The 23,413-nt window shown below is 44.4% G+C and overlaps 2 protein-coding genes across 3 annotated transcripts; both read left to right on the top strand.

Annotated features, from left to right (window-relative positions):
• The first annotated feature begins 8,838 nt into the window (after positions 1-8,838).
• LOC121998160 (hydroxyproline O-arabinosyltransferase 3-like) lies at positions 8,839-15,437 on the top strand. 2 transcript variants are annotated; one of them, XM_042552931.1, is made up of 9 exons: positions 8,839-9,035; positions 9,130-9,676; positions 10,354-10,421; positions 10,500-10,701; positions 10,889-10,986; positions 11,059-11,128; positions 11,214-11,285; positions 11,441-11,554; positions 15,020-15,437. In XM_042552931.1, exons 2-9 carry the CDS (start codon positions 9,272-9,274, stop codon positions 15,083-15,085), a joined length of 1,095 nt encoding a protein of 364 aa, XP_042408865.1. In that variant the 5' UTR covers positions 8,839-9,035; positions 9,130-9,271; the 3' UTR covers positions 15,086-15,437. The 2 variants fall into 2 exon arrangements, with proteins under 2 accessions (XP_042408865.1, XP_042408866.1); XM_042552932.1 differs by lacking the exon at positions 8,839-9,035 and having other exon boundaries at positions 9,042-9,676.
• Positions 15,438-15,574: 137 nt separating this feature from the next.
• LOC121998159 (cocosin 1-like) lies at positions 15,575-17,632 on the top strand. Its single transcript, XM_042552930.1, has 4 exons — positions 15,575-16,114; positions 16,184-16,458; positions 16,545-17,027; positions 17,132-17,632. Exons 1-4 carry the CDS (start codon positions 15,775-15,777, stop codon positions 17,525-17,527), a joined length of 1,494 nt encoding a protein of 497 aa, XP_042408864.1. The 5' UTR covers positions 15,575-15,774; the 3' UTR covers positions 17,528-17,632.
• Positions 17,633-23,413: the final 5,781 nt, after the last annotated feature.

The raw sequence follows: 23,413 nt of genomic DNA, 5'->3' as shown, positions 1-23,413 counted from the left end.
AGCCTCCCGATCGATTGGGAACATTCGAATCGATCGGGATCCGACCGTTGGCGTCGATAAAGGCCGCATGCGTTCATTTCCTTCGGCAGACCTCTTCTCCGATTCACTCCAGATTTCTCGCCAGCTCCTCCACAGCACTCACAAAGCTCAGATCGCCAGTTCTTGAAGGATCTTGGAAGTTTTCCAAGTCAAGAGGCGGATCAAAGCCAAGAAGAGAAGCTAGGGTTAGGGTTTATACTCATTGTAAGCTTGTAAGCTTGTATTTCTTGTATCCTTTCCCTCTCTTCTTGTATTGAGTCTTGTAGGGCTTCTCCGCCCTTGGTAGTTACCATAAAGGAGAGTTTTATTTAGTGGAGGGTGTGTGTGTTGGTGTGGATCATTGGATTAGTCACCTCTTGTGAGGTGGATACCAAGTAAACCAACCGTGTTAGCGTTGTGTGATTGTTTCTGTATTTTCCGCTGCACATCTTTGAAGGAACAAGCAACGCCGAGCAACGAGCGAACGCGACGAGCAATTCACCCCCCCTCTAGCTACTTTTGGTCCTACAATTGGTATCAGAGCCCGGATTGCCAGAAGGTTTAACCGCCGACTGTGCACAAGAGCTATGGTCTGATTGAACTATGTGAGTACAATATTGACCTCGAACAAAGAAATTGGGGGCTCCTATGTTTGGATCAAGAGGACCAGACACCAGGCAGGAAGTCCTAGTAGGTCGGGTGGACCGAGGGGCAGGAAGTCCTAGTTGCGGCTAGGCAAGGAAGTCCTAGTAGGTCGGGTGGACCGAGGGGCAGGAAGTCCTAGTTGCGGCTTGGCAAGGAAGTCCTAGTAGGTCCGGTAGACCGAGGGGCAGGAAGTCCTAGTAGGTCGGGTAGACCGAGGGGCAGGAAGACCTGGTGGGTCAAGGATCGGACGTGGGAAGCCCATGGTCCTTTGTTTGAGGGGGGATTGTTGGGGTTGCAAGGTTGCAAACATAGTCCCATATTGAAAACACATGGAAAAGATCATGGGTTTATAAGAGAAAGATATCTCCATTGGCATGAGGCCTTTTGGGGAGAGCCCAAGAGCAAAGCCATGAGGGTCTAGGCCCAAAGTGGACAATATCATGCTATTGTGGAGATATCTAAATTCTTTTCGATCCTACAAGTGGTATCAGAGCGAGGCCGCTCTTCACCGGAATCATCGCCGGAAGGGTCAAACATAACAAGAAAAGCTAGAGGGGTGAAGAAGTTGGAGCAAATTCTTCAAGTTCAAGATTTAATCAAGCTCAACTTCAAGATGCAATTCCAAGATGGACTTGGATTTGACACAAGGGTGGCTCCACCATATTCATCTACAAGCTTCGATTCTTGGAAATTAAGAATCGAAAATTTTCTTATGATGGAGATAGAGCAATGGTTTGCTCTCATGGAAGGTTTTGAAGCTCCCACTAATTCCAAGGGCAAAGCACTCAAAAGGAGCAAGTGGAGCAAAGACCAAATCCAAAGATGTGAGGCCAATGACAAAGTGACCAAGCTTTTGGTCAATTTATTGCCAAGCAACATCTTGGAACAAATTGGAGAGTTTGAAGATGCCAAGGAGCTTTGGAGCAAATTGGCAAGAATTCATGAGATCCCCTCCACTGTACCAAATCAAGGAAAATCCAAAGAGGGCGACTCATTGGATCAAGACCAAGAGGAGGACTCCGAGGTTGAGAGATTCTCAACCTCCGAAGAAGAAGTTCAAGAAGAAGCTTCATCTTCAAGGGAATGCAACGAAGGGAACAAGGAGGGAGCATACTCCTTGTTTCATATTCAAGATGATGAAGCCTCCACCTCTAGGATTGAGGGGGAGCAATCCTTGGTGACACCGGATCAAGAAGAAGGAGAAGCTTCTACATCCGGGTCAAGAGATGAAGAGATTGAAGAAGCTTCTACCTCCACGAGTCAAGAAAAATCAAATGGAGGAGAATCAAGATCGGATCAAGAGGAAGCTTCTACCTCCGGATCCAAAGGGAAAGATGCCACCCCTACAAGCAAAGGTATAAATATTTCAATTAAAAATAAAAATCATATTATATGCTTTGAGTGTAGGGAACATGGGCACTACAAGAGCAAGTGCCCTAAATTGGCCAAGAAGAAGGGCCAAGTGGCACAAAAGGGCAAGGCGAAGCCCAAGGAGATCATCCCCAACACAAAGAAGAGCAAGGAGCATATTATATGCTTCTCTTGCAATCAAAAGGGGTATTACCGAAGTCAATGCCCCAAGGGGAAGAAGATGGTCAAGGCTCAAGGAGGCATTCGTCAAGGGGGAGCCTCCAAGGTAAAGAAGAAGGTAACATTTATTGAGCCTACCCCTTTACATTATGGTAAAAAGCATGATAGTTCTAACTTATATTATTTTAATGCAATTTACCATAAGAATAGAAAGCATGAGGGCTTTAAGGAAAAACATGTGGCCCTACATGCCAAAACTACCCAACCTAAGGTTAGGAAGGTAGATAGACACTTAGGCAATAACTCTAAAGATTTTAGATACAAGCCCAAAAACAAATATGCTCATGAATCAAATGAAAAATCTAAAACTAAGGACTTAGTGATAGAAAATCAAGTCTTGAGGTCAAGACTTGATAAAATGGAAAAGACCCTAAAAAGGATGGAAAATATCCTATTAGGGCAAAATGAGCATAACCTAGGTCTAGGAGCACAAAGGTCATCCAATGGCCATAGAGGTTTGGGATACAAACCAAAGGCTAAGAAGGATGTGCCCTCTTACCATAGAGTTCCATATAGTTATGGAACAAACCCTAGGTCTAGTGGTCAAGCCAAGAATACTAGGGAAGTCATCCCTAAGAGTATTTTTGCAATAAATGTGACTAAGACTTCTAAAAAGTCTAAGAAAGTCACAAAGAAGGTCACAAGGGAGGCTATCCCTAGAGTTGACCTAGAAAGTGTGACCAAGGCTTCTAAGAAGCCCAACAAGGTCACTAGGAAGGTATCTAGGGAAGTTATCCCTAGTGAGTACCTAGAGCATCCAAGGAGCACCAATAGGTGTTGGGTTCCTAGGAGCATCTTCTCTACCCCATAGATGGGTTAGAGAGTGTCAACTCCGATTAGAAGGGTAGTTAACCTGACTTTGAGGAAATTGACACTCAAGGAGCATTTTCAAGGTTTTTGTTAACCTTTGAAAATGAAGTGGATCTTTGATTACTCCTTAAAAGAGTAAAATGTGTCTAATGGTGAAAAATTGATTTTATCTTAAAATGGCACAAATTGGGAAAACCTTGAGAAATACCAAGTTGGGATTTTGGTATTCTCTTGGAAATTTAAGGCAATCCGGGCCTTGATTTATGTAATCACTCTTGAGGAAAAATGGAATATGCCAACATTTGAGGACATGTTTATTTTCAATTGGCATACATTAAATCAAGGAAATTAGAAATGCCAATTTAGGCTTTGGCATTCTCTTGTAGCACTTTAGGGCAATCTAGGTTTAAGGTGTAAGTTTAGCTAAGACTTTAAGGATACTTAGATAGTTAATCTAGGTATATTTTATTTATGCTAAATCTTGCCATGATTGTTTGCCCATCATATGCCATGACATCATGTCTAGTTTTGCATTCATGTTTTATTATGAAAAATCCAAAAATACCATGTCATGACATTCATACATCATGTAGTAATAGGATATTTTCTTTTGAAAATTATTTTCTTTTGATGTATGCCATAACATAATCATGCATTAAGTTTAATTCCTTGTAATTAAGGACAAATGGCATTTAACAACACTTATTGACAAGTGACATCCTAGGTGGATGTCTAATATTTCTAAAATGCCTAGATAGATATGCATGATCCCTAGATTAGGGCAAAAACCAAAATCTACATCTCACAAAGACTATAAGGTGACTTGTATGTGATTAGTGCACATTAGATACAAGTGAGATGTTAGGATGATGAACAAAGCTCAAGATGTTGATTTAGTGCATTCTTTTGAGTTTTAAGTTCATCAAAACACATAGTTATGTGTTTTCCCATCATTGGGAAAGCTAATGTACAAGTCATGTGCATTATGCCCAAGGAACATGATGGGATATTGGTTTTAAAAATGTTTTAAAATGTTTTTGGAAAACCTTGGTGAAGGCTATCTTTTGATAGTAATCACCATTGAATAGTTAGACACAAACTTGAAGAAAAACACTAAAGTTTTTGCAAGTTTTCAAGTTTGTGTCAATCTTTGAAAATATGATGTATTTTCATAGAAAGCTATTTTTCCATGATTAAGTATGCCCTAAATAATGTCTACACGAAATTTCATGATTTTTGGATTTTTGTAGAATTTTCTAGGGTTTCGTTGATCGAAATGGAATTTCAGCAACTATCGAGCTCGATCGATCCATGGATCGATTGAGGTGCCGAATCGATCCGTGGATCGATTCGGAGGTCTCCCGGAGAGAAGCTCTGGATCGATCAGCCGATCGATCCAGGTAGTCTGAATCGATCGGGATCGATTCGTAAAGGTTCAATCGATTGGAACCCAACTCCAATCGATCCAAGTTGATTTTGGTGGGAAGGCTTGATTTCAGCATCTCTGAACCTCTTTGAGTCTAGGTAACCATTCCAAACCCCTAAAATACATTTGTATACATACAAAGGGTGTTTTCATGTGAAAACAAGGATGGATTGGTTAAGGAAGGCTTCATTGAAGTTTAGGTTGAGGTTTGTTTCAAATTTTGAGTATTTGAACCTCAAAACTTCTAAATTTGGATTTCCTAAAGGTTTAGGGATTCCAAGTCATTGTTGGTGCAATGACAGAAGTCACCACCATGTCTTTAGGGGGAGGGACTCTTTAAAGACATGAAAAATTACTTTTCATGAACCTTGGAAGGTGGTTAACCTTCTGTAAAGAAAATGCTCATGTATGAGCTTTTGAACTTGAAATGGGGAGTGGATATTCTCATTATTTCAAGTGGGAACTTAAGTGGTTAGATAATGCTCAAGGTTGGGTATTTGTCTACATTGAGGGAGAAGTTAAGGATAAATGAAGGGTATGGGACCTTCATTATCGTGTTGATCACAACGAGTGATGTTGTGAACAATGATGAGTAACTCTTCAGGGGGAGAGTCGTCAACAAATGGATTTGTTGATGTGTACCCGAAATTGGGGCATGGGTTGATGTATGCCCAAAGATGGGTTGATGTGTGCCAATAGGGGGAGAATGAAAGAACCTATGAATGGGTGTAAGTTAGGCTTTCATTACCTAGAGGGAGTGTGCCCTCGTAGGGGGAGAATGAAGAGCTTAATTTATATGTTCATTACCTAGTGGCATGAAGATTGAGGCTATAGGATTAGCCTAACTTACATGTGGTATTGTAAGTGTTATTGTGGTATTGTCAAACATCAAAAAGGGGGAGATTGTTGGTGCAACATCCCTCAGGTCAAGGTTGACCTGGGTGACCAAGCTGAGTCTTGGTTTGAGTTTAGATGTTTGACAATAAGAAATTGATTGAAGCTAGGTGAAAGTCCTGGTGAGTGAAGTCAGACAGAAGGAAAACCCTAGTGAGTGAAGCTAGGTGAAAGTCCTGGTGAGTGAAGCCAGGTGAAAGCCCTAGTGAGTGAAGCTAGGCAGATGGAAAACCCTAGTGAGTGAAGCTAGGTGAAAGTCCTGGTGAGTGAAGCCAGGCAAGGGAAAATCCAGATGGATCAAGGATGATCGGACATCTGGTGTTGGGAAGTCCAAGTAGGTCAAAGGATTGACTGGATACTTGGCACGAGGAAATCTGATGGAAGTCCAAGTAGGTCAAGGGAGTGACCAGATACTTGGCATGAATAGAAAAGTCTAAGTGGGTCAAAGGAATTGACCAGACACTTGGTGGGAAGTCCTAGCAGGTCAAAGGAGTGACCAGATGCTAGGCATGATGTACCAACAGGTCAAGGTTGACCGGATGTTGGTTTGAGAGGCTTGGAACTTGGTTTTGGGCAAAAATCAAGTGTTGGATCGATCAGTGGATCGATCCAGGAGCTGGATCGATCAGTGGATCGATCCAGGCTTCTCCTAAGCGAACAGAGAGCCTCTGGATCGATCCGTGGATCGATCCAGATGTTCCAATCGATCAGTGGATCGATTGGGACGCGGCTGCTTCGCGCGATAAGCGCTGGATCGATCCGTGGATCGATCCAGAGCACAGAGGCGCTCTGGATCGATCCGTGGATCGATCCAAAGCCTCCCCGATCGATTGGGAACATTCGAATCGATCGGGATCCGACCGTTGGCGTCGATAAAGGCCGCAGGCGTTCATTTCCTTCGGCATCTCTTCTCCGATTCACTCCAGATCTTCGCCAGCTCCTCCACAGCACTCACAAAGCTCAGATCGCCAGTTCTTGAAGGATCTTGGAAGTTTTCCAAGTCAAGAGGCGGATCAAAGCCAAGAAGAGAAGCTAGGGTTAGGGTTTATACTCATTGTAAGCTTGCAAGCTTGTATTTCTTGTATCCTTTCCCTCTCTTCTTGTATTGAGTCTTGTAGGGCTTCTCCGCCCTTGGTAGTTACCATAAAGGAGAGTTTTATTTAGTGGAGGGTGTGTGTGTTGGTGTGGATCCTTGGATTAGTCACCTCTTGTGAGGTGGATACCAAGTAAACCAACCGTGTTAGCGTTGTGTGATTATTTCTGTATTTTCCGCTGCACATCTTTGAAGGAACAAGCAACGCCGAGCAACGAGCGAACGCGACGAGCTATTCACCCCCCCTCTACCTACTTTTGGTCCTAACAACAAAAACCCAGGCAAATATTGGACCGTTGAATTCAAATCTTCAAACATCACATCAACACCCTGTCACGTCAAGCGTGCGACGACAGTGAGTGTAACACGTGACGCATCGCCATGGGTCGACATTTAATGAGGGTATGAGAGCATGCTCAGCCTTAATGCGCGGAGATTTGCACGATTTCCCAGAAATCCAGGCAACGTCAGCCTGGCTCGTGCTCACCCAAAAAAACCCAAGGAAAGATTTCACAAGTGCAAACCTTCGTCGTGCCGATCGGATCGAGGGAGCATACCTACACTCGAACGATAAGCTTCAACAGGCCGATCGGCGAGGATCGGTCTTATCCCGATCAGAAATCACACAGTGTCGGAGGCTGATCGGGAGGAAACCTACTCAGAACATTGTCCAATCAGTTAGACTTACAACCTCCTTAATCTAGACTTGAGGGGTAGGCTTGTGATGCGGTGATGATGAAGGGCCCCACCCCCTGCCACGGTGGAGGTCAAAGTTAAGGCAGAGAGGACATCGGCTGGTCAGGCAAAGTATGCCCCGACCGGGGAAGAAGGCTCCGACCTGCCGTCGCCTTCAGCATGGGAAGCAATCAAACAACCAATGCTCAAGGCAAGATGTAGAAGCTCGGTCGAGCGGCTACCCCGCTCGGCCTGGTAGCAGGTTTCGACCGAGCGGCTACCCTGCTCGGTCAAACAACAGAGATTGATGTGCAGAATTCAACTTTGGCCGAGCGGCTATCCCACTCGGCTTGGCAACAAACTTCGGTTGAGCAGCTACGTCGCTCGGCCTGGCATCAGGCTTCGGCAGTAGCAAAGTGTACCTTCGGTCGAGCAAACACACACTAAGGAACAACAAGGTTTCGACCGACCAGACGGGGCACCAGGGCGACGGAGTTCAGGTCGAGCGCCCATCCTGCTCAGCCAAGTAGTACACTCCTGACGATATACAGTGATATCCTTTTGAGAGTTGGTGTCGCCGACACCGGGCATGGGCTGCTAGAAGATCGTACGACGGAAGCTTCCACTGTCACTTCAGAGATATGTTCGACCTGTTAAGGTACTGTGTCAGGGACACTTTACTGACAAATCTTTTCAGGGAAAGCTTTGAGAAGCGTGCTTACCTTAGGAAGCGTGCACATGTGTTGTCATAGCTCTATATAAGGGGGGAGGGTCCAAGTATCAGCGGAGGTATACGATATTCATTGTTTGTGCTACAGTTCTTGTTGCCCCGCTTCATTCCTCATCACCGGTGACTGATTTGAGCGTCGGAGGATCAATGCTGGGACCTCTACCCTGGCTCGGCACTAACGTAGTCTATGTTGCAAGTCCGTATGGAGTCCACAGGAGATCAACGTGAATATCATATTTTCAACTTTTTATTTTTTCGATTTTCGGAGAGGATCATGTATGTATAGTAAAATCTATTCTTTAGTGAAAATCTACCCGGATTTTTTCAATCAATCCAATATCAGTAATAAACAATTAATTTTTTAATTTATTTTCAATATACCAACAAATCTGTATGTTTATGGGTCATTAGAAAAAAAAAATGATAGAATTAAAAGATATGTTTTCCTTTCTAAAAATGAAAAAATATGCTAATGAAAAAAATATATATAAAATTAAAGTTATTTTTAAATTTAACATTAAAATATATAAAATGAATGGGAAAAAGCAAATAAGTCTACCATTAGACCATACTAAAAAAAAAATTATAAAATAAACTTCTTTTCTTCACAAACCATTATTCACTGTATATATATATTTCCTTATTCTATCCAATCCCTATTAATAACTTTCCAAAATTTTCCTAATATTTATTTATAAAACTTGACGAAATTAAAAGATCGTCATCTAAATAAAAATATGGTGTTTAAGTTTCCCATAATAAAAGGATTGCTAAATAAAAACATTTATTTATTATTTTAACTGCATTTATTTTATTAATTACAATTACAATACCACAAGAGTGTAAAAGGTAATATAGATATACAATCTAAAACAGACGCAGTCTATATCTACCCGAGAATTTACCAGTCATTAGAGTGCAGGGTCCCACTGGAACTCGCCTATACCGCGTCTCTTCTCCCTCTTCCCTTCCGCTAACGGCTGATTTCCTTCGCCCAGCGACTTCCATTAATCGCCCCTTCCGCTTCGATCCGTTCCTCGTCTTCGGCTACAAATTACTCATTAATCGCCGGTTGATTTGCTTCCAATAACCTCCATTTCGTTTCTCCCCTTCGTCGCCCTCTAAAACTGCCTCCAAAAAGGAATCTCTTTCAAGTATAATCTCTACTGCTTACCTCTTCCCAATCACTGGCCGGTCCTTTCATCCTTCGCAAGCTGATCACATCCTTTATTAATCCATTGTTTGCAGATCTTGGCACTGTTTTGGCACTCTTCTGTTAGCATCCAGTTTTGTATTTTAGTACTTCTGGAGTTCGTGGGCGGCTGCTGATCTTAGAAATCTGGTAGTTTTGGGGATTCGGCGTAGAGGAAAAATCGTTTTTTTTATCAGGATGATCGGGAAAAAGAGCGTGGGCAAGACGTCTCTATTGTTCTTGCTGCTGCTAGGGTTCGGGGTTTTCATCGCTACCTATAACCTCGTCACGATGGTGCTTCACAACCAGCGGCGGGAGTCGAGGCTCGGGGTTCCTGGTGCGGATCCGGTCACTGGGATGCCAACTGATAGGAGGAGATTGGGCCGGCAGACGCGGCCGTTTCACGTGGCGGTCACTGCGACCTCCGCAGCGTACAGTAGGTGGCAGTGTCGTGTGATGTACTACTGGTACAAGAAGATGAAGGACGTTGAGGGGTCAGAGATGGGAGGGTTCACGAGGGTGCTGCACTCCGGGGAGCCGGACAATCTAATGGATGAGATCCCGACCTTTGTTGTGGATCCCCTCCCTGCCGGTGCGGATCGGGTGAGAGTTCTTCTCTGAGGTCCTTTTTCACATGCATCAATCTAGAATGAGGATTATAATTTGGTTTGCCTCCATAACCTGAATACGTTGAAAATTTGTTGAAAGTGAATGAAGTTATAATTTGGTCTGTCTCCATAACCTGCTTTTCTTTTTCTTTGACGAATCTGCAATTTAGTGGTTTTTCCAGTGAAGCAAAAGTTACATCTGGTCTTATGCAAAATTTGTCACTCATTAAATTATCATATTCAAGGTATAAATGATCTACCGATTTTCTCACAAATTCACTTACTATTTATCTTAAAGAGATGCGTTTTAAGGAATGAAATTCTTAATAAATGCTGCAAACATGTGGTTGTTGCGAGTTATAAATAATTTGGATTTTCCTTATGGATTGTATACCCTAAATATAGGTTATTTTGGGATCACCTTAACTTATCCAGTTGGTGATCATGTACGTAGTTATTTTATTCACCATAAGAATGCTTCTGTTCTAATAATATCAGATGAATTCCTGCAACTTCTTCTCTGCATAACTCATTTATTGCTCTGTGGTTGTTATGATGACTGAGTGCTTGCTTGATGATGTAACAAATCCTTAATCAGTGACAAGAATATCATTTCTATTTAATAGATGAGGAAAATAATTTTTTTGAACTGCTTCCTTGATGTGGTTTCAGGGGTACATTGTCCTAAACAGACCTTGGGCCTTTGTTCAATGGCTGGAGAAAGCAACTATTCCAGAGGAGTAAGCTTAGTTCCATTTGACTTTACTTCAATTGCTATTTGCGAAAAAACAGTATTTGTTGAATGGGAAAAACTGCAGGTATATATTAATGGCCGAACCCGATCATGTTTTTATCAAACCATTGCCAAACTTGGCTAGTGACAATCATCCTGCAGGCTTCCATTTCTTCTATATTAAACCAACAGAACATGTACAGATAGTAAGGAAGTTTTTTCCAGAAAAGAAGGGTCCTTTGACTAATATTGATCCCACTGGCAATTCCCCTGTGATAATTAAAAAGGTACATATTTATTATTTGTTTAATAAAATTTTGCAACATGTGTTTACATTCAACAATGCCACATATGCTTTTTTTGAATGCAATACGCTCGGAAGATTTTCTAAACTTGTATCCTTGGCACACTCTTTCTACACAATGCTCTCGGTACTATATGGCCAATGCTCTATTTTCACTTGTCTCACTGAAGTCTGAGCTTGAGAAGATTGCTCCCACTTGGATGAATGTTTCTTTGAGTATGAAAGAGGATCCAGAGACTGACAAAGCTTTTGGATGGGTGTTGGAAATGTGAGATCTGATTTGTTCTACTTCACATTTTGAATTGATGAAGATACTAATGCTTTTTAAGTTGTGATATAGGTATGCTTACGCTATTGCAAGTGCCTTACATGGTGTGCAACATATTCTTCGTAAAGATTTCATGATACAAGTATTCTTTCAATTCTTTTTGTGTCTGTGGGTGTTTCACTACTGCACTATATCTTAATTACACTCTCTAAATTTTTTTATTACAGCCCCCTTGGGACTTGAAGTTAGGAAACGCTCACATTATTCATTTCACATATGGATGTGACTATTCCTTGAAGGTAACTTCCCTGGCCAATTTATATCTACATTTTGCACAGCAATAATTTTTAGCTAACCTTTTCTTATCACAGACACAAACACTAAGATCAGCCTTTGCCATTGTTTTTTTTGTCTACATACTCTGTGTTTACCTCTGAATATTGTTTCATCTCAGGGCGAACTAACTTATGGTAAAATTGGAGAATGGCGCTTTGACAAAAGAACCTATCTTCGTGGTCCACCACCAAGGAACCTAAGTTTACCCCCTCCAGGAGTACCTGAAAGTGTGGTATGTAACTACTCAATACCTTGAATGTTCTTAAACATAATCAAGCCATTTTTTTTTGTCTTATGTCCTATCTCTTCACTGTTTCCGTTTGGTAAATGCAAGTGTTGCTTGACTTGATGTTTCTTTACTTTAAAATTTTAAAACTTTATGTTCAGTATGTATAATTTAGAAGAAAGATTTTCAACTGTAAACTTTGCCAGGTTTATAGTTTAAATGTCACATTCCTTATCTGAGGTTTTCATTATATCATCAAACGAAGCTACTATTACTTCAAGTTATGATTGTAGTTGGGACACTTAAGATACTAACTCAATCATCTCGTTTGCTTACTATTAATGTATTGAAGCTTTAATGAGTTGTGAAATGTATTTGGGGTAAAAAACAGGCAATCATTCTGCAGACCTCACAAGCATCCTGTCACTGCTGTTTTGAATGAAAGTGAATCTTTTAGTTTGCAAATTATTATCAAAGTTTCTAGTGGTCATATGATCCGAAGAAGGTAGGAGGATATACTTTGGGGGAATTCTTGTTGAAGATTGAAGGTACTAGTTAGCTAATAAAAGCCTTGGATATTGTTATCCAAGATATTGGGACTGAACATTTTCATTAGTTGGCTTTGTGGGAAAAAAATAAAAATTTAAAAAGCAATTCATGTAACATGTTGCAATGCGAGAGATAGAAGGTTAATGCATCAGATATGTTTTCTTGGCAATTTGAGATATTAGTGGATGATATTTGGATCTTAGGAGGAACTGAATGCTGCAACCATATCCATTCTTAGCAGTATAAGTTTCTCAATCATATCAATCCATGGATTAGTATTTCTATGTTACTTGGGTTTATCCTGGTGAACACAGTTTTCTTCACGGTTTGAAATGTCGTTTCGTGCCGCCCGGCACGGATGGTTTTTACCGTTCCGCCGGGCGGTCGAAACCAGCACGGGAGGCGTCCCCGTCTCGACGGTGCCGGAGGAGACGCGGGACGCCTCCGTCGGCACCGGAGGAGACGCGGGACGCCTCCGGCGGCATCCCGCGACGCCTTCGGCACAGAAGGCGTCGTGTGCGACGCCTTCTGCAACGCCTAAGGCGTCGAGCGTGACGCCTTCTGCGGCGCCGAAAGCGTCCGACAGGGTTGCCGGACGCTTCCGGTGACCCTTCCGACGCCGCTGGAGGCGTCCGGCGACGCTTCCAGCGCCGCCAGACGCCCCCCGTGGGATCGCCCGCGATCGTCGCAGGCGCGATCTCGCTTACGCGTACGCGATTTTTTTTTCGGTTTTTAATAATTATTTATTTTATTTAATTAATTTAAACAATTCCCAAGGATATGTGAAAGATGTGTGTATTTCGAAGAGGTTTTTATAAACCCTAATTAAATTATCCTAATAAAATATATAAAAAATATATTTAAAATTAAAATAAATTAAATAAATTTTATTAATTAATATTCTGAAAAAATAATATTTTAAATTTCATTTAAAAATTTTAAAAAATATATAATAATTCTTATTTATATTCTAATATATTTTTTATTATTTTAAATTTCATTTAATTTTTTTAAAAATTTTAAAAATATTTTAAAAAAATTATAATAAATTATATTTATATTCTGATAATTTTTTTACTTTTAAAAATTTTTTTACTTGATATTTTTTACTATTTAAAATATATATCATTTAATTAATAATTAATTAAATAAATAAATAGTTAATTTATATAATTATTATTAATATAAAGTAATATCTTGTATTAATTTATATACTTATTATTATTATTATTATAGATACTTCCATTTTAATTTGAATTATTGATATATCAATTCTATTTAAATAAAATTATTTTTAATTATTTTTTCTAACAATATTAAATTATTCAATAATTGAGTACTTATAATAAATCAATATATAACTTATTTTTATATACACAATAAATATATTGATCTTATAATTACTATAGATAAATAAAAAATACCGAAACTGTATCGGCACTGCACGATACGATACCGAAACCGTATTGTTCCGATCTGAGACCGAAAGCTCGGCACGGGTCGAAATTTTAAACCTTGGTTTTCTTTGTTTCTTTTGGAGTTATATACATATATATAACTGGAAATATTGGAGTTGAAACCTTGGATTTTAGTAGGAAATGCCTTGTGCTCAAAAGTGCCCAGATCAATATTCAGTTTTTTTTTGGATTATATTGCTCTGTAAAAATACCCATTGGTCTCAGGAAAATTTAGCTGAGGCAGTTGGACAGCTGATAAGAATAGGTTTCCATATGCTTTACTGCATAGAAATGAAGAGCTATGGTTTCCCTAGTGTTACTCTCCTGGAACCTGTTGGATATGAGTGTGAACTGCAGACAATAGAGCGGATAATGGTATCGCAATAAGAACTTTGAAATTTAGCTAGATAGTCTGATGCAGCTAATAACAATTGGAGAGACATTTGTGAGTCTACTGGGATCATGGATATGCTCAGGGAAAGGCGCTTCTGACATGGAGCTTTTGTTTTCTTTATTTTTTGAACCTTTGAGTGTTAACAAGTGTGCATTTGTGAATATGCGCACGATAATATGATACCCCTCAATAGTTTTGAGCTACTCAAAGGAGAATTTAGAAGATCATAATGACATGCGCTATGCAACTAAAAACAATATGGTAGAAGGTGAAATCTTGTCTCACCTAGGAACAGGACACATATCTTCTCATCTTTGATAGCGGTTAGGTGTACTATCACGATCCTCTTAGATGAGATAATTGACTTATCAACCACTTAGTCAAAATGCTCAAGGCCAAGCTAATAGTAGCTCACTTAGTTAAGCTTGTAGAACTTCTTTATTAGCCAACAACTAAATTGGGGTACCGCATTTTTTCCTGCTCAAGATTGAGTTGTACAACAGGTAAATAAGCTCAATAGCGTAAGTTGGGGGATAGTATTCCTTTCATTAAGAGAGTAGGCATCATGCATATAAGATGTACTATGCTAAAGGTACTAAGATGATGGTTGATATTCTGATTTAGAGTGAAAAAATAAGATGAGACTCTACTTTCTTTCAGATGTATACTACAAGAAGCAAATAATCTCTTTGCCTCGTTAGATTTTTTTATTTTATTTTATTGCTCTGTTGTTCATATTTGTGCCACCTTAAGCAACAACAGGAATAAAGATTAACAATATCCAAGGGATTGGTTGGATTGGTAAACATATTTACCTGTATGACCCAATATTTCTTGAGCTAAAAGAGGATATTTGAGAAACAAAATCCTCATTCGGGTTGTCTAAGTTTAAAATATTCACTCTCCAGAAAAATTGTCTGGAAAACATGCCAAATTTCAAGCAGTCTGCTGCTTTACCTGGACTCTTGCATGTGAATTTAGAATGCTAAAACTCTTCGTATATTAATCAAACAATGATCTGTCTCATCAACTTTCCAGCTACATAATACTATTGGGTTCTTGATGATGCAGGTAACACTAGTAAAGATGGTCAACGAAGCCTCAGCTAACATCCCTGGGTGGGATGATGGAAGGTAGCTGAATTTTGAAAGCCTCACAGCTGAAGGAAATTAGTTCTAGTTTTGACGAGTACAGAAAGGAAAGCATAAACACGTAGGACTCACAAGAGATGAAACTTTGAAGGCAGAAGCATGATAGATCAATACCTCGAGGGTTCCAAACAATGTATTCTTACAATGATGTTGATCCCGCAGCTGATTGTTGGTGCATTCTTTTTCTTCCTCGAAGACACTTGATTATTTCCCAAAAACTATAAATGTAATGACTGGAATATCTCCTGCGCTAGATAAGTCATAAACCATTTTGATACATTGTACCTGTTTGAATTACACCCAATTTGAGGAGATACATAAAAGAGAACTTTTGATGACTTTGTTGATGCATTCTATGCAAGAGATGGCATTGAGAGATGTCGAATGAAGTGGAAATATGCAAGAGGTTGATAATTGTTTGAGAAGGTGTCCTTGTTTGCTGTTTTCATTGTTGGATTACTTGGGTTGCAGAAGTGGAAGCTCAAGTTGTGGCTCACATGTTTGCAGTGGAAGGTTAAACTTCACAGCTGATGCAGATTGTCTGCTCCACACCAAACCATTCCATTTGTCCAAAACTCATAACCATCCACCAACCTCTTCATCTCTTTTTAGCCTATAAATTGCCTCGAGGCTCCCTTCCTTGATCTCCATCACAGCACATTGAATCACTCGCCAATGGCTAACTCCATAGCTCTCTTGTTTCTCTCCCTCGCTCTTTGCTTTCTCCTCCCTAGCCCCTCTCTCGCCCAATTCAGCTTTGGCCAGCAGGGCTTCGGCCAGCCGTTGTTGAGCCAACGTCGTCTTGGCTACCGGAGCCAATGCCAGCTCGAGCGCCTCGCCGCCCTCGAACCCACGCGTCGCGTGCCGTCGGAGGCTGGCTTCACCGAGTACTTTGACCAATTGAATGAGCAGTTGCAGTGTGCCGGCGTAGTCGCCTACCGCCGCACCATTCAGCCGAGAGGCCTCGTCTTGCCTTACTACTCCAATGCCCCTAAACTCGTCTACATAGTCCAAGGTATTCTAGCTTCTTAATTATTTACATTCAGTATTATTATGACATTCAATTGTCGTCCAAAATGTGCAGGTAGGGGTATCTCTGGAACCGTGATTCCTGGTTGCCCAGAGTCATTCCAATCTCTACGACAAGGTTTTGAGCAACAATGGGAAGAGGAATCGGAAAGCCAGAGCCAGCGTTTCAGGGACGAGCACCAAAAGGTTCAATTCTTCCGCGAGGGCGATGTTCTCGCATATCCTGCCGGCGTCGCTAATTGGGTCTACAATAACGGTGAAGTTCCTATTATAGCAATCGCTGTCGCCGACACAAGCAGCAATGCCAACCAACTCGATCGCCAACACAGAGTCGGTTCAAACTAGCAATTCAGTAATTTATCATAAAACATTAACACTCATATGATTCTAATTAATTTATATATATGTGCGTTCAGCAATTTCTATTGGCGGGCAGAGAGAGGCAATCCCAAGAGCAAATCGCACAGGTAGAAGAGAGATTCCAGCAACAGAAGGGGAATAACCTCCTGAGCGGCTTCGAACTCGAACTACTGGCTGAGGCTCTGGGAGTCGACAAGGAAGTCGTGAGGAAGATTCAAAATCTAAACGATAACAGAGGTGACATTGTTCGCGTGGAGAAGGGGCTACAGATGTTGGAGCCACAGAGACGTGCTGAGCAGGAAGCTCAAGAGCAAGAGAGAGAGGAAAGAGAAGAGACACAGGAGAGGAGGGGATCGTCATGCGAACGTAATGGATTGGAGGAAACCTACTGCACCCTCAAGAACAGACAGAACATAGCCAATCCCACTCTTGCCGACTACTACAATCCACGCGCTGGAAGACTGACTAGCCTCAACGTCCAAAAGCTTCCCATCCTTCGGTTCATCCAACTCAGTGCCGAAAGAGGAGTCCTTCGACGGGTATATATATAGCTAGTTCATTCAGTACATCCATCGTTTACTCAAAGTATATATAAACATTTAAATATTGACATTTTGTCTTCTCTTTTCTCGTGCGCATGCAGAATGCAATTCAACCACCTCACTGGAATATCAATGCTCACAGTATCATGTATGTGGTAAGGGGAAGTGGTCGCTTGCAGGTGGTTGGCCACCGAGGTCGAACCGTGTTCGACGGTGAGCTCCGTCAAGGACAACTGTTGGTGATCCCACAACAGCACATAGTGATCAAGAAGGCACAGAGCGAGCAATTCGAGTGGATCTCATTTAAGACCCATGAGAATGCGTTTGCGGGCCATATTGTGGGTAAAACATCTGTTCTTCGAGGGATTCCAGTGGAGGTGCTGATGAACTCCTACCGCGTCTCGAGGGAGGAGGCTCGGAGACTCAAGTTCAACAGAGGAAACGAGATCGCAATCTTTAGCCCCCGACAGGAGAAGGAAGATCGAGCTACTGCGTAACATATTGGAGAGTGTCGTCACAGAATAAATAATCAAGGCTCTAATGGAATAATAATAATAAGGCTGTATATCTAGGATCAAATAAAGCCTTGATTGTAGTTTTGACTCCCAATATCAAATAAAAATAAATATAATCATATAGCTCTGACTTTGCCTATCTTATGCAACTCAACATCCACACATATCTCATCCATCATTGATAGAATTTAGTCAATTTCCGCAACATAGTTTACAGCCTAACATTGACTTCAACCCAAGATGCTCAAATACAAATGCAAACAATAGACTTAATTATGTGAATCTTATAAATTCTTAACTAGGCCGCAATGACAGTACCATGAATTTTTTATTTTTGTATTACTTGAATTTCTTATGAAACTTAAGCTAGTTAGTTCATTGTTATGCCCAACTCTTATATTATTTATTGTAACTAGCATTGTTAATGAGTCAATTCTAATTTAATTGGCTCGAACATGTCCTCTTCAATGTGCCAGAATATGGGCCATAATGTGCCAATAAATTGTAATAAAACGTCACAAATATACTCGCACATCAGATCATGAGATGCTTCAATGTCTAAATCTCGTTTCAAGATGAAAATCTTCTCTACTACTCGTTAGTTTAGTCATCCCCAATGCATGAATTACAAGGCACGATTAACAATTAGCATAATAAACCAAATGAAAACTTTGCTTATCTTGAAATTGGGATGCAATGTGGTCTTTAAAGTGAATGATCATATCGACATAATATAGATTATGGTGTTCTTGTAGGATAAAATTGACATATTCAAACCAAACAAAAAAACAAAGCTCTAATTTTTGAATTTTTATTGACTTTTGGGGTTACTTTAAATTGATTTTTTATATGAAGTTTGAAAAAACTAACTCAAAGAGATGGATATTTATTTATTACATAATACATATAAATACATTATTATTACTAGCGTAGTGGGACAATACTCTAATATTTTTATAATTTTATATAACTCTATAATTTTATATAACTCTAGGGGCAACTATTCTACCAAAGCTATACGTGGTCCCTTATAAAAAAATAATTTAATATCATTGATCCTGTCTGGAAGCTGAGAAAACGAACCTACCGGTGTGACGTGTCTGGAAGGTTGACCGCATCCTCTTGACCCGGTCGATGAGCTGTCCTCTACGTTGACCAGATCGTCAGAAGTCCTCCTCCGGTCAACTGTACCTGTATCCAGCGACCGGGTCGCCCCGGCCTCTGGTACCTCGGTGCTCGAGGCGAATCCCACAGATATATGAGCAATCGAATACTAACGACAAAATAATTAACTAAATGCAGAAAAGGTACGAGAACGTACCCTGGCCCAGGGGGGGCGCCCTCGGATGGATGGATGAGCTGGTCGAACTACTGATCAAGTCGTCGTGGCCCTGGATCCGGAAAGCGGCATGTAGGCCGAGACATAATGGCTCGTAGGCCGATACGCGGCACGCAGGCCGGATAACACAGATAGCTCGTAATCATAAGAGAGATGCACAAAGTAAAACCCAACGACTCGATGGCCGGAACAACCTCGGCTCGATGGCCGAACCCAATCTCGGCGCGATGGCTGGAATAAACAAACCTGAGTCCGCCGAATGACGGTTGTCCAGTGGGTGACGATGCTACCCGGAGATGTCTCCGGCAGTAGCTGCCGGAGGTGACGGCGCTAGACGCCGGAGGCGTCGGTTGCCAGAGGCGGCTGTGGTCGGAGGCAGATCCCACTGTAGGGTGATGTCGGGGGCTGCCGGACGAAGCCCGCGCCGGAGGAGATTTCCGGCAAGAAGAGGAGCAATGCTCCTGTTCCGGTAGGTGACTACTGACAAAGGAGGACATGAGGTGTCTTCCTCGCGATGGCCTCTCGTGCCAAGGTCGTGACTGCCGACAAGAGGAGAGGGAGAGGAGAAGACCGACGGCGGCAGCAACAACAACGAACCTAGCGAGCCCCCCCTATTCCCTCCTCATGGCGGCGGCGCTGGAATGAGAAGGCCGGAGTAATGGAGGGTAGAGGAGAGGAAGAAGGGAGCGCTGGCGGCTTCGTCGGCGCTAACGGAGAGCTTGAGAAGGAGAGAGCCTCTCCCTGGTGGCTGGCGGCGGAAAGGATCACAAAACCACCCCCCCCCCCTTGCTGTGAACGGCGCTTCCCAAAAAAACCCCTCAGCCCTAGCAATCCTCAATCCCGAAAATGCCCCTGACCACTTCTCTATTTACTTCTCATGCCCTCATTTACCTCCGGATCACAAGCCTCCCCTTCAAGTCTAGTCGAAGGAGGCATGAGTCCGACTGACTGGATAGTCTATTGCAAAGAATTGAACCGCTCTCGATGTCAAAGCTAAATCGCTGAACCAATAATATAATGTCGCTCGAGCGGTCGCTATAATAGTGGCGTCGTAGGAGATGGTAACGGTACCGAGCGGACCAAGTCTGTAATCGGACCAATGCCGAGTGCGCAGCCGTGAAGATACCGACCGGACGATCGAAGTGCTGTCGATCGGATGGATAGATGCTAGAGGGAAGCTGTCGTGCGTGCAACCGGAATGATGGCGATCGATCGGATAAATGCCGGGCGGACGATACCGCGCGTGCGACCGGAATGATGTCGATCGGACGGATAGATGCGTGGCGGGCAATGCCGCGCGTGCGACCGGAATGATGTCGATCGGTCGGATAAATGTCGGGCGGACGATACCGCGCGTGCGACCGGAATGACGTTGATCGGTCGGATAACTGCCGGGCGGACGATACCGCGCGTGCGACCGGAATGATGTCGATCGGTCGGATAAATGCCGGGCGAACGATACCGCGCGTGTGACCGAAATGACGTCGATGGGTCGGATAACTGCCGGGCAGACGATACCGCGCGTGCGACCGGAAAGGATCACAAACCCCCCCCCCCCTTGCTGTGAACGGCGCTTCCCAAAAAAACCCCTCAGCCCTAGCAATCCTCAATCCCGAAAATGCCCCTGACCACTTCTCTATTTACTTCTCATGCCCTCATTTACCTCCGGATCACAAGCCTCCCCTTCAAGTCTAGTCGAAGGAGGCATGAGTCCGACTTACTGGATAGTCTATTGCAAAGAATTGAACCGCTCTCGATGTCAAAGCTAAATCGCTGAACCAATAATATAATGTCGCTCGAGCGGTCGCTATAATAGTGGCGTCGTAGGAGATGGTAACGGTACCGAGTGGACCAAGTCTATAATCGGACCAATGCCGAGTGCGCAGCCGCGAAGATACCGACCGGACGATCGAAGTGCTGTCGATCGGATGGATAGATGCTAGAGGGAAGCTGTCATGCGTGCAACCGGAATGATGGCGATCGATCGGATAAATGCCGGGCGGACGATACCGCGCGTGCGACCGGAATGATGTCGATCGGACGGATAGATGCGTGGCGGGCAATGCCGCGCGTGCGACCGGAATGATGTCGATCGGTCGGATAAATGTCGGGCGGACGATACCGCGCGTGCGACCGGAATGACGTTGATCGGTCGGATAACTGCCGGGCGGACGATACCGCGCGTGCGACCGGAATGATGTCGATCGGTCGGATAAATGCCGGGCGGACGATACCGCGCGTGTGACCGAAATGACGTCGATGGGTCGGATAACTGCCGGGCGGACGATACCGCGCGTGCGACCGGAATGATGTCGATCGGTCGGATAAATGCCGGGCGGACGATACCACGCGTGCGACCGGAATGATGTCGATCGGTCAGATAAATGTCGGGCGGACGATACCGCGCGTGCGACCGGAATGACGTCGATCGATCGGATAAATGCCGGGCGGACGATGCCACGCGTGCGATCGGAATGATGTCGATCGGTCAGATAAATGTCGGGCGGACGATACCGCGCATGCGACCGGAATGACGTCGATCGGTAGGATAACTGCCGGGCGGACGATACCGCGCGTGCGACCGGAATGACGTCGATCGGTCGGATAAATGCTGGGCGGACGATGCCACGCGTGTGACCGGAATGATGTCGATCGGTCAGATAAATGTCGAGCGGACGATACCGCGCGTGCGACCGGAATGACGTCGATCGGTCGGATAACTGCCGGGCGGACGATACCGCGCGTGCGACCGGAATGATGTCGATCGGTCAGATAAATGCCGGGCGGACGATACCGCGCGTGTGACCGGAATGACGTCGATCGGAAGAATAGATACCTGGCCGCGACGACTGCTCGACCCCGAACGGGGGAGATAGATGATCATGAATCTGGTCCGTGACCAGTGAAGGCTGCTCAACCCCGAACGGGGGATATAGACATATGATGTGATGGTCCGCTGAACTGGTCCAAAACCGATGATGATCGCTTGAATATAATCCTCCCGGCCGATCGGCTCGGGGGTCTTCGCCATCGAGCCCCTGGCCCGTATATAATCCTCTCGGCCGAACGGCTCGGGGGTCTTCGCCATCGAGCCCCTGGCTCGTATATAATCCTCCCGGCTGCTCGGCTCGGGGGTCTTCGCCATCGAGCCCCTGGCTCGTATATAATCCTCCCGGCCGATCGGCTCGGGGGTCTTCGCCATCGAGCCCCTGGCTCGTATATAATCCTCCCGGCTGCTCGGCTCGGGGGTCTTCGCCATCGAGCCCCTGGCTCGTATATAATCCTCCCGGCCGAACGGCTCGGGGGTCTTCACCATCGAGCCCCTGGCTCGGATATAAACCTCCCGGCCGATCGGCACGGGGGCCCCCTGGCTCGTATATAATCCTCCCGGCTGCTCGGCTCGGGGGTCTTCGCCATCGAGCCCCTGGCTCGTATATAAACCTCCCGGCCGCTCGGCTCGGGGGTCTTCGCCATCGAGCCCCTGGCTCGTATATAATCCTCCCGGCTGCTCGGCTCGGGGGTCTTCGCCATCGAGCCTCTGGCTCGTACATCAACCTCCCGGCCAAACGGCTCGGGGGCCTTCGTCTTCGAGCCTGTGGCTCGGATATAAACCTCCCGGCCGAACGGCTCGGGGGCCTTCGTCTTCGAGCCTCTGGCTCGTATATCAACCTCCCGGTCGAACGGCTCGGGGGCCTTCGTCTTCGAGCCTGTGGCTCAGATATAAACCTCCCGGCCGAACGGCTCGGGGGCCTTCGTCTTCGAGCCTCTGGCTCGTATATCAACCTCCCGGCCGAACGGCTCGGGGGCCTTCGTCTTCGAGCCTGTGGCTCGGATATAAACCTCCCGGCCGAACGGCTCGGGGGCCTTCGTCTTCGAGCCTCTGGCTCGTATATCAACCTCCCGGCCGAACGGCTCGGGGGCCTTCGTCTTCGAGCCTGTGGCTCGGATATAAACCTCCCGGCCGAACGGCTCGGGGGCCTTCGTCTTCGAGCCTGACTCGGATATAAACCTCCCGGCCGAACGGCTCGGGGGCCATCGTCTTCGAGCCTCTGGCTGGCTCGTATATCAACCTCCCGGCCGAACGGCTCGGGGGCCTTCGTCTTCGAGCCTGTGGCTCGGATATAAACCTCCCGGCCGAACGGCTCGGGGGCCTTCGTCTTCGAGCCTGTGGCTCGGATATAAACCTCCCGGCCGAACGGCTCGGGGGCCTTCGTCTTCGAGCCTGTGGCTCGGATATAAACCTCCCGGCCGAACGGCTCGGGGGCCTTCGTCTTCGAGCCTCTGGCTCGTATATCAACCTCCCGGCCGAACGGCTCGGGGGCCTTCGTCTTCGAGCCTGTGGCTCGGATATAAACCTCCCGGCCGAACGGCTCGGGGGCCTTCGTCTTCGAGCCTGTGACTCGGATATAAACCTGCCGGCCGAACGGCTCGGGGGCCTTGGCTCGAAGAACTACTACAAATCACATAACTAACCGAGAACAGATAACGGAAAGACTGACCTAGGTCATGAGGATAGCAGAACTCTCCGA

The sequence above is a fragment of the Zingiber officinale genome, chromosome 6A (genome assembly GCF_018446385.1).
Source record: "Zingiber officinale cultivar Zhangliang chromosome 6A, Zo_v1.1, whole genome shotgun sequence".
In the NCBI taxonomy this organism is placed as follows: Eukaryota; Viridiplantae; Streptophyta; class Magnoliopsida; order Zingiberales; family Zingiberaceae; genus Zingiber; species Zingiber officinale.
The sequence above is the reverse complement of the archived record's forward strand: the minus strand, read 5'-3'. Positions and strand labels throughout refer to the sequence as shown.

Coding starts and splice junctions, on each gene's coding strand:
- LOC121998160 (XM_042552931.1), top strand. CDS start 9,272: ATGATCGGGAAAAAGAGCGTGGGCAAGACGTCTCTATTGTTCTTGCTG. Junction 9,677..10,353: donor TCCCTGCCGGTGCGGATCGG/GTGAGAGTTCTT, acceptor ATGTGGTTTCAG/GGGTACATTGTCCTAAACAG. Junction 11,129..11,213: donor GTAAAGATTTCATGATACAA/GTATTCTTTCAA, acceptor TTTTTATTACAG/CCCCCTTGGGACTTGAAGTT.
- LOC121998159 (XM_042552930.1), top strand. CDS start 15,775: ATGGCTAACTCCATAGCTCTCTTGTTTCTCTCCCTCGCTCTTTGCTTT. Junction 16,115..16,183: donor ACTCGTCTACATAGTCCAAG/GTATTCTAGCTT, acceptor CAAAATGTGCAG/GTAGGGGTATCTCTGGAACC. Junction 16,459..16,544: donor AACTCGATCGCCAACACAGA/GTCGGTTCAAAC, acceptor ATGTGCGTTCAG/CAATTTCTATTGGCGGGCAG.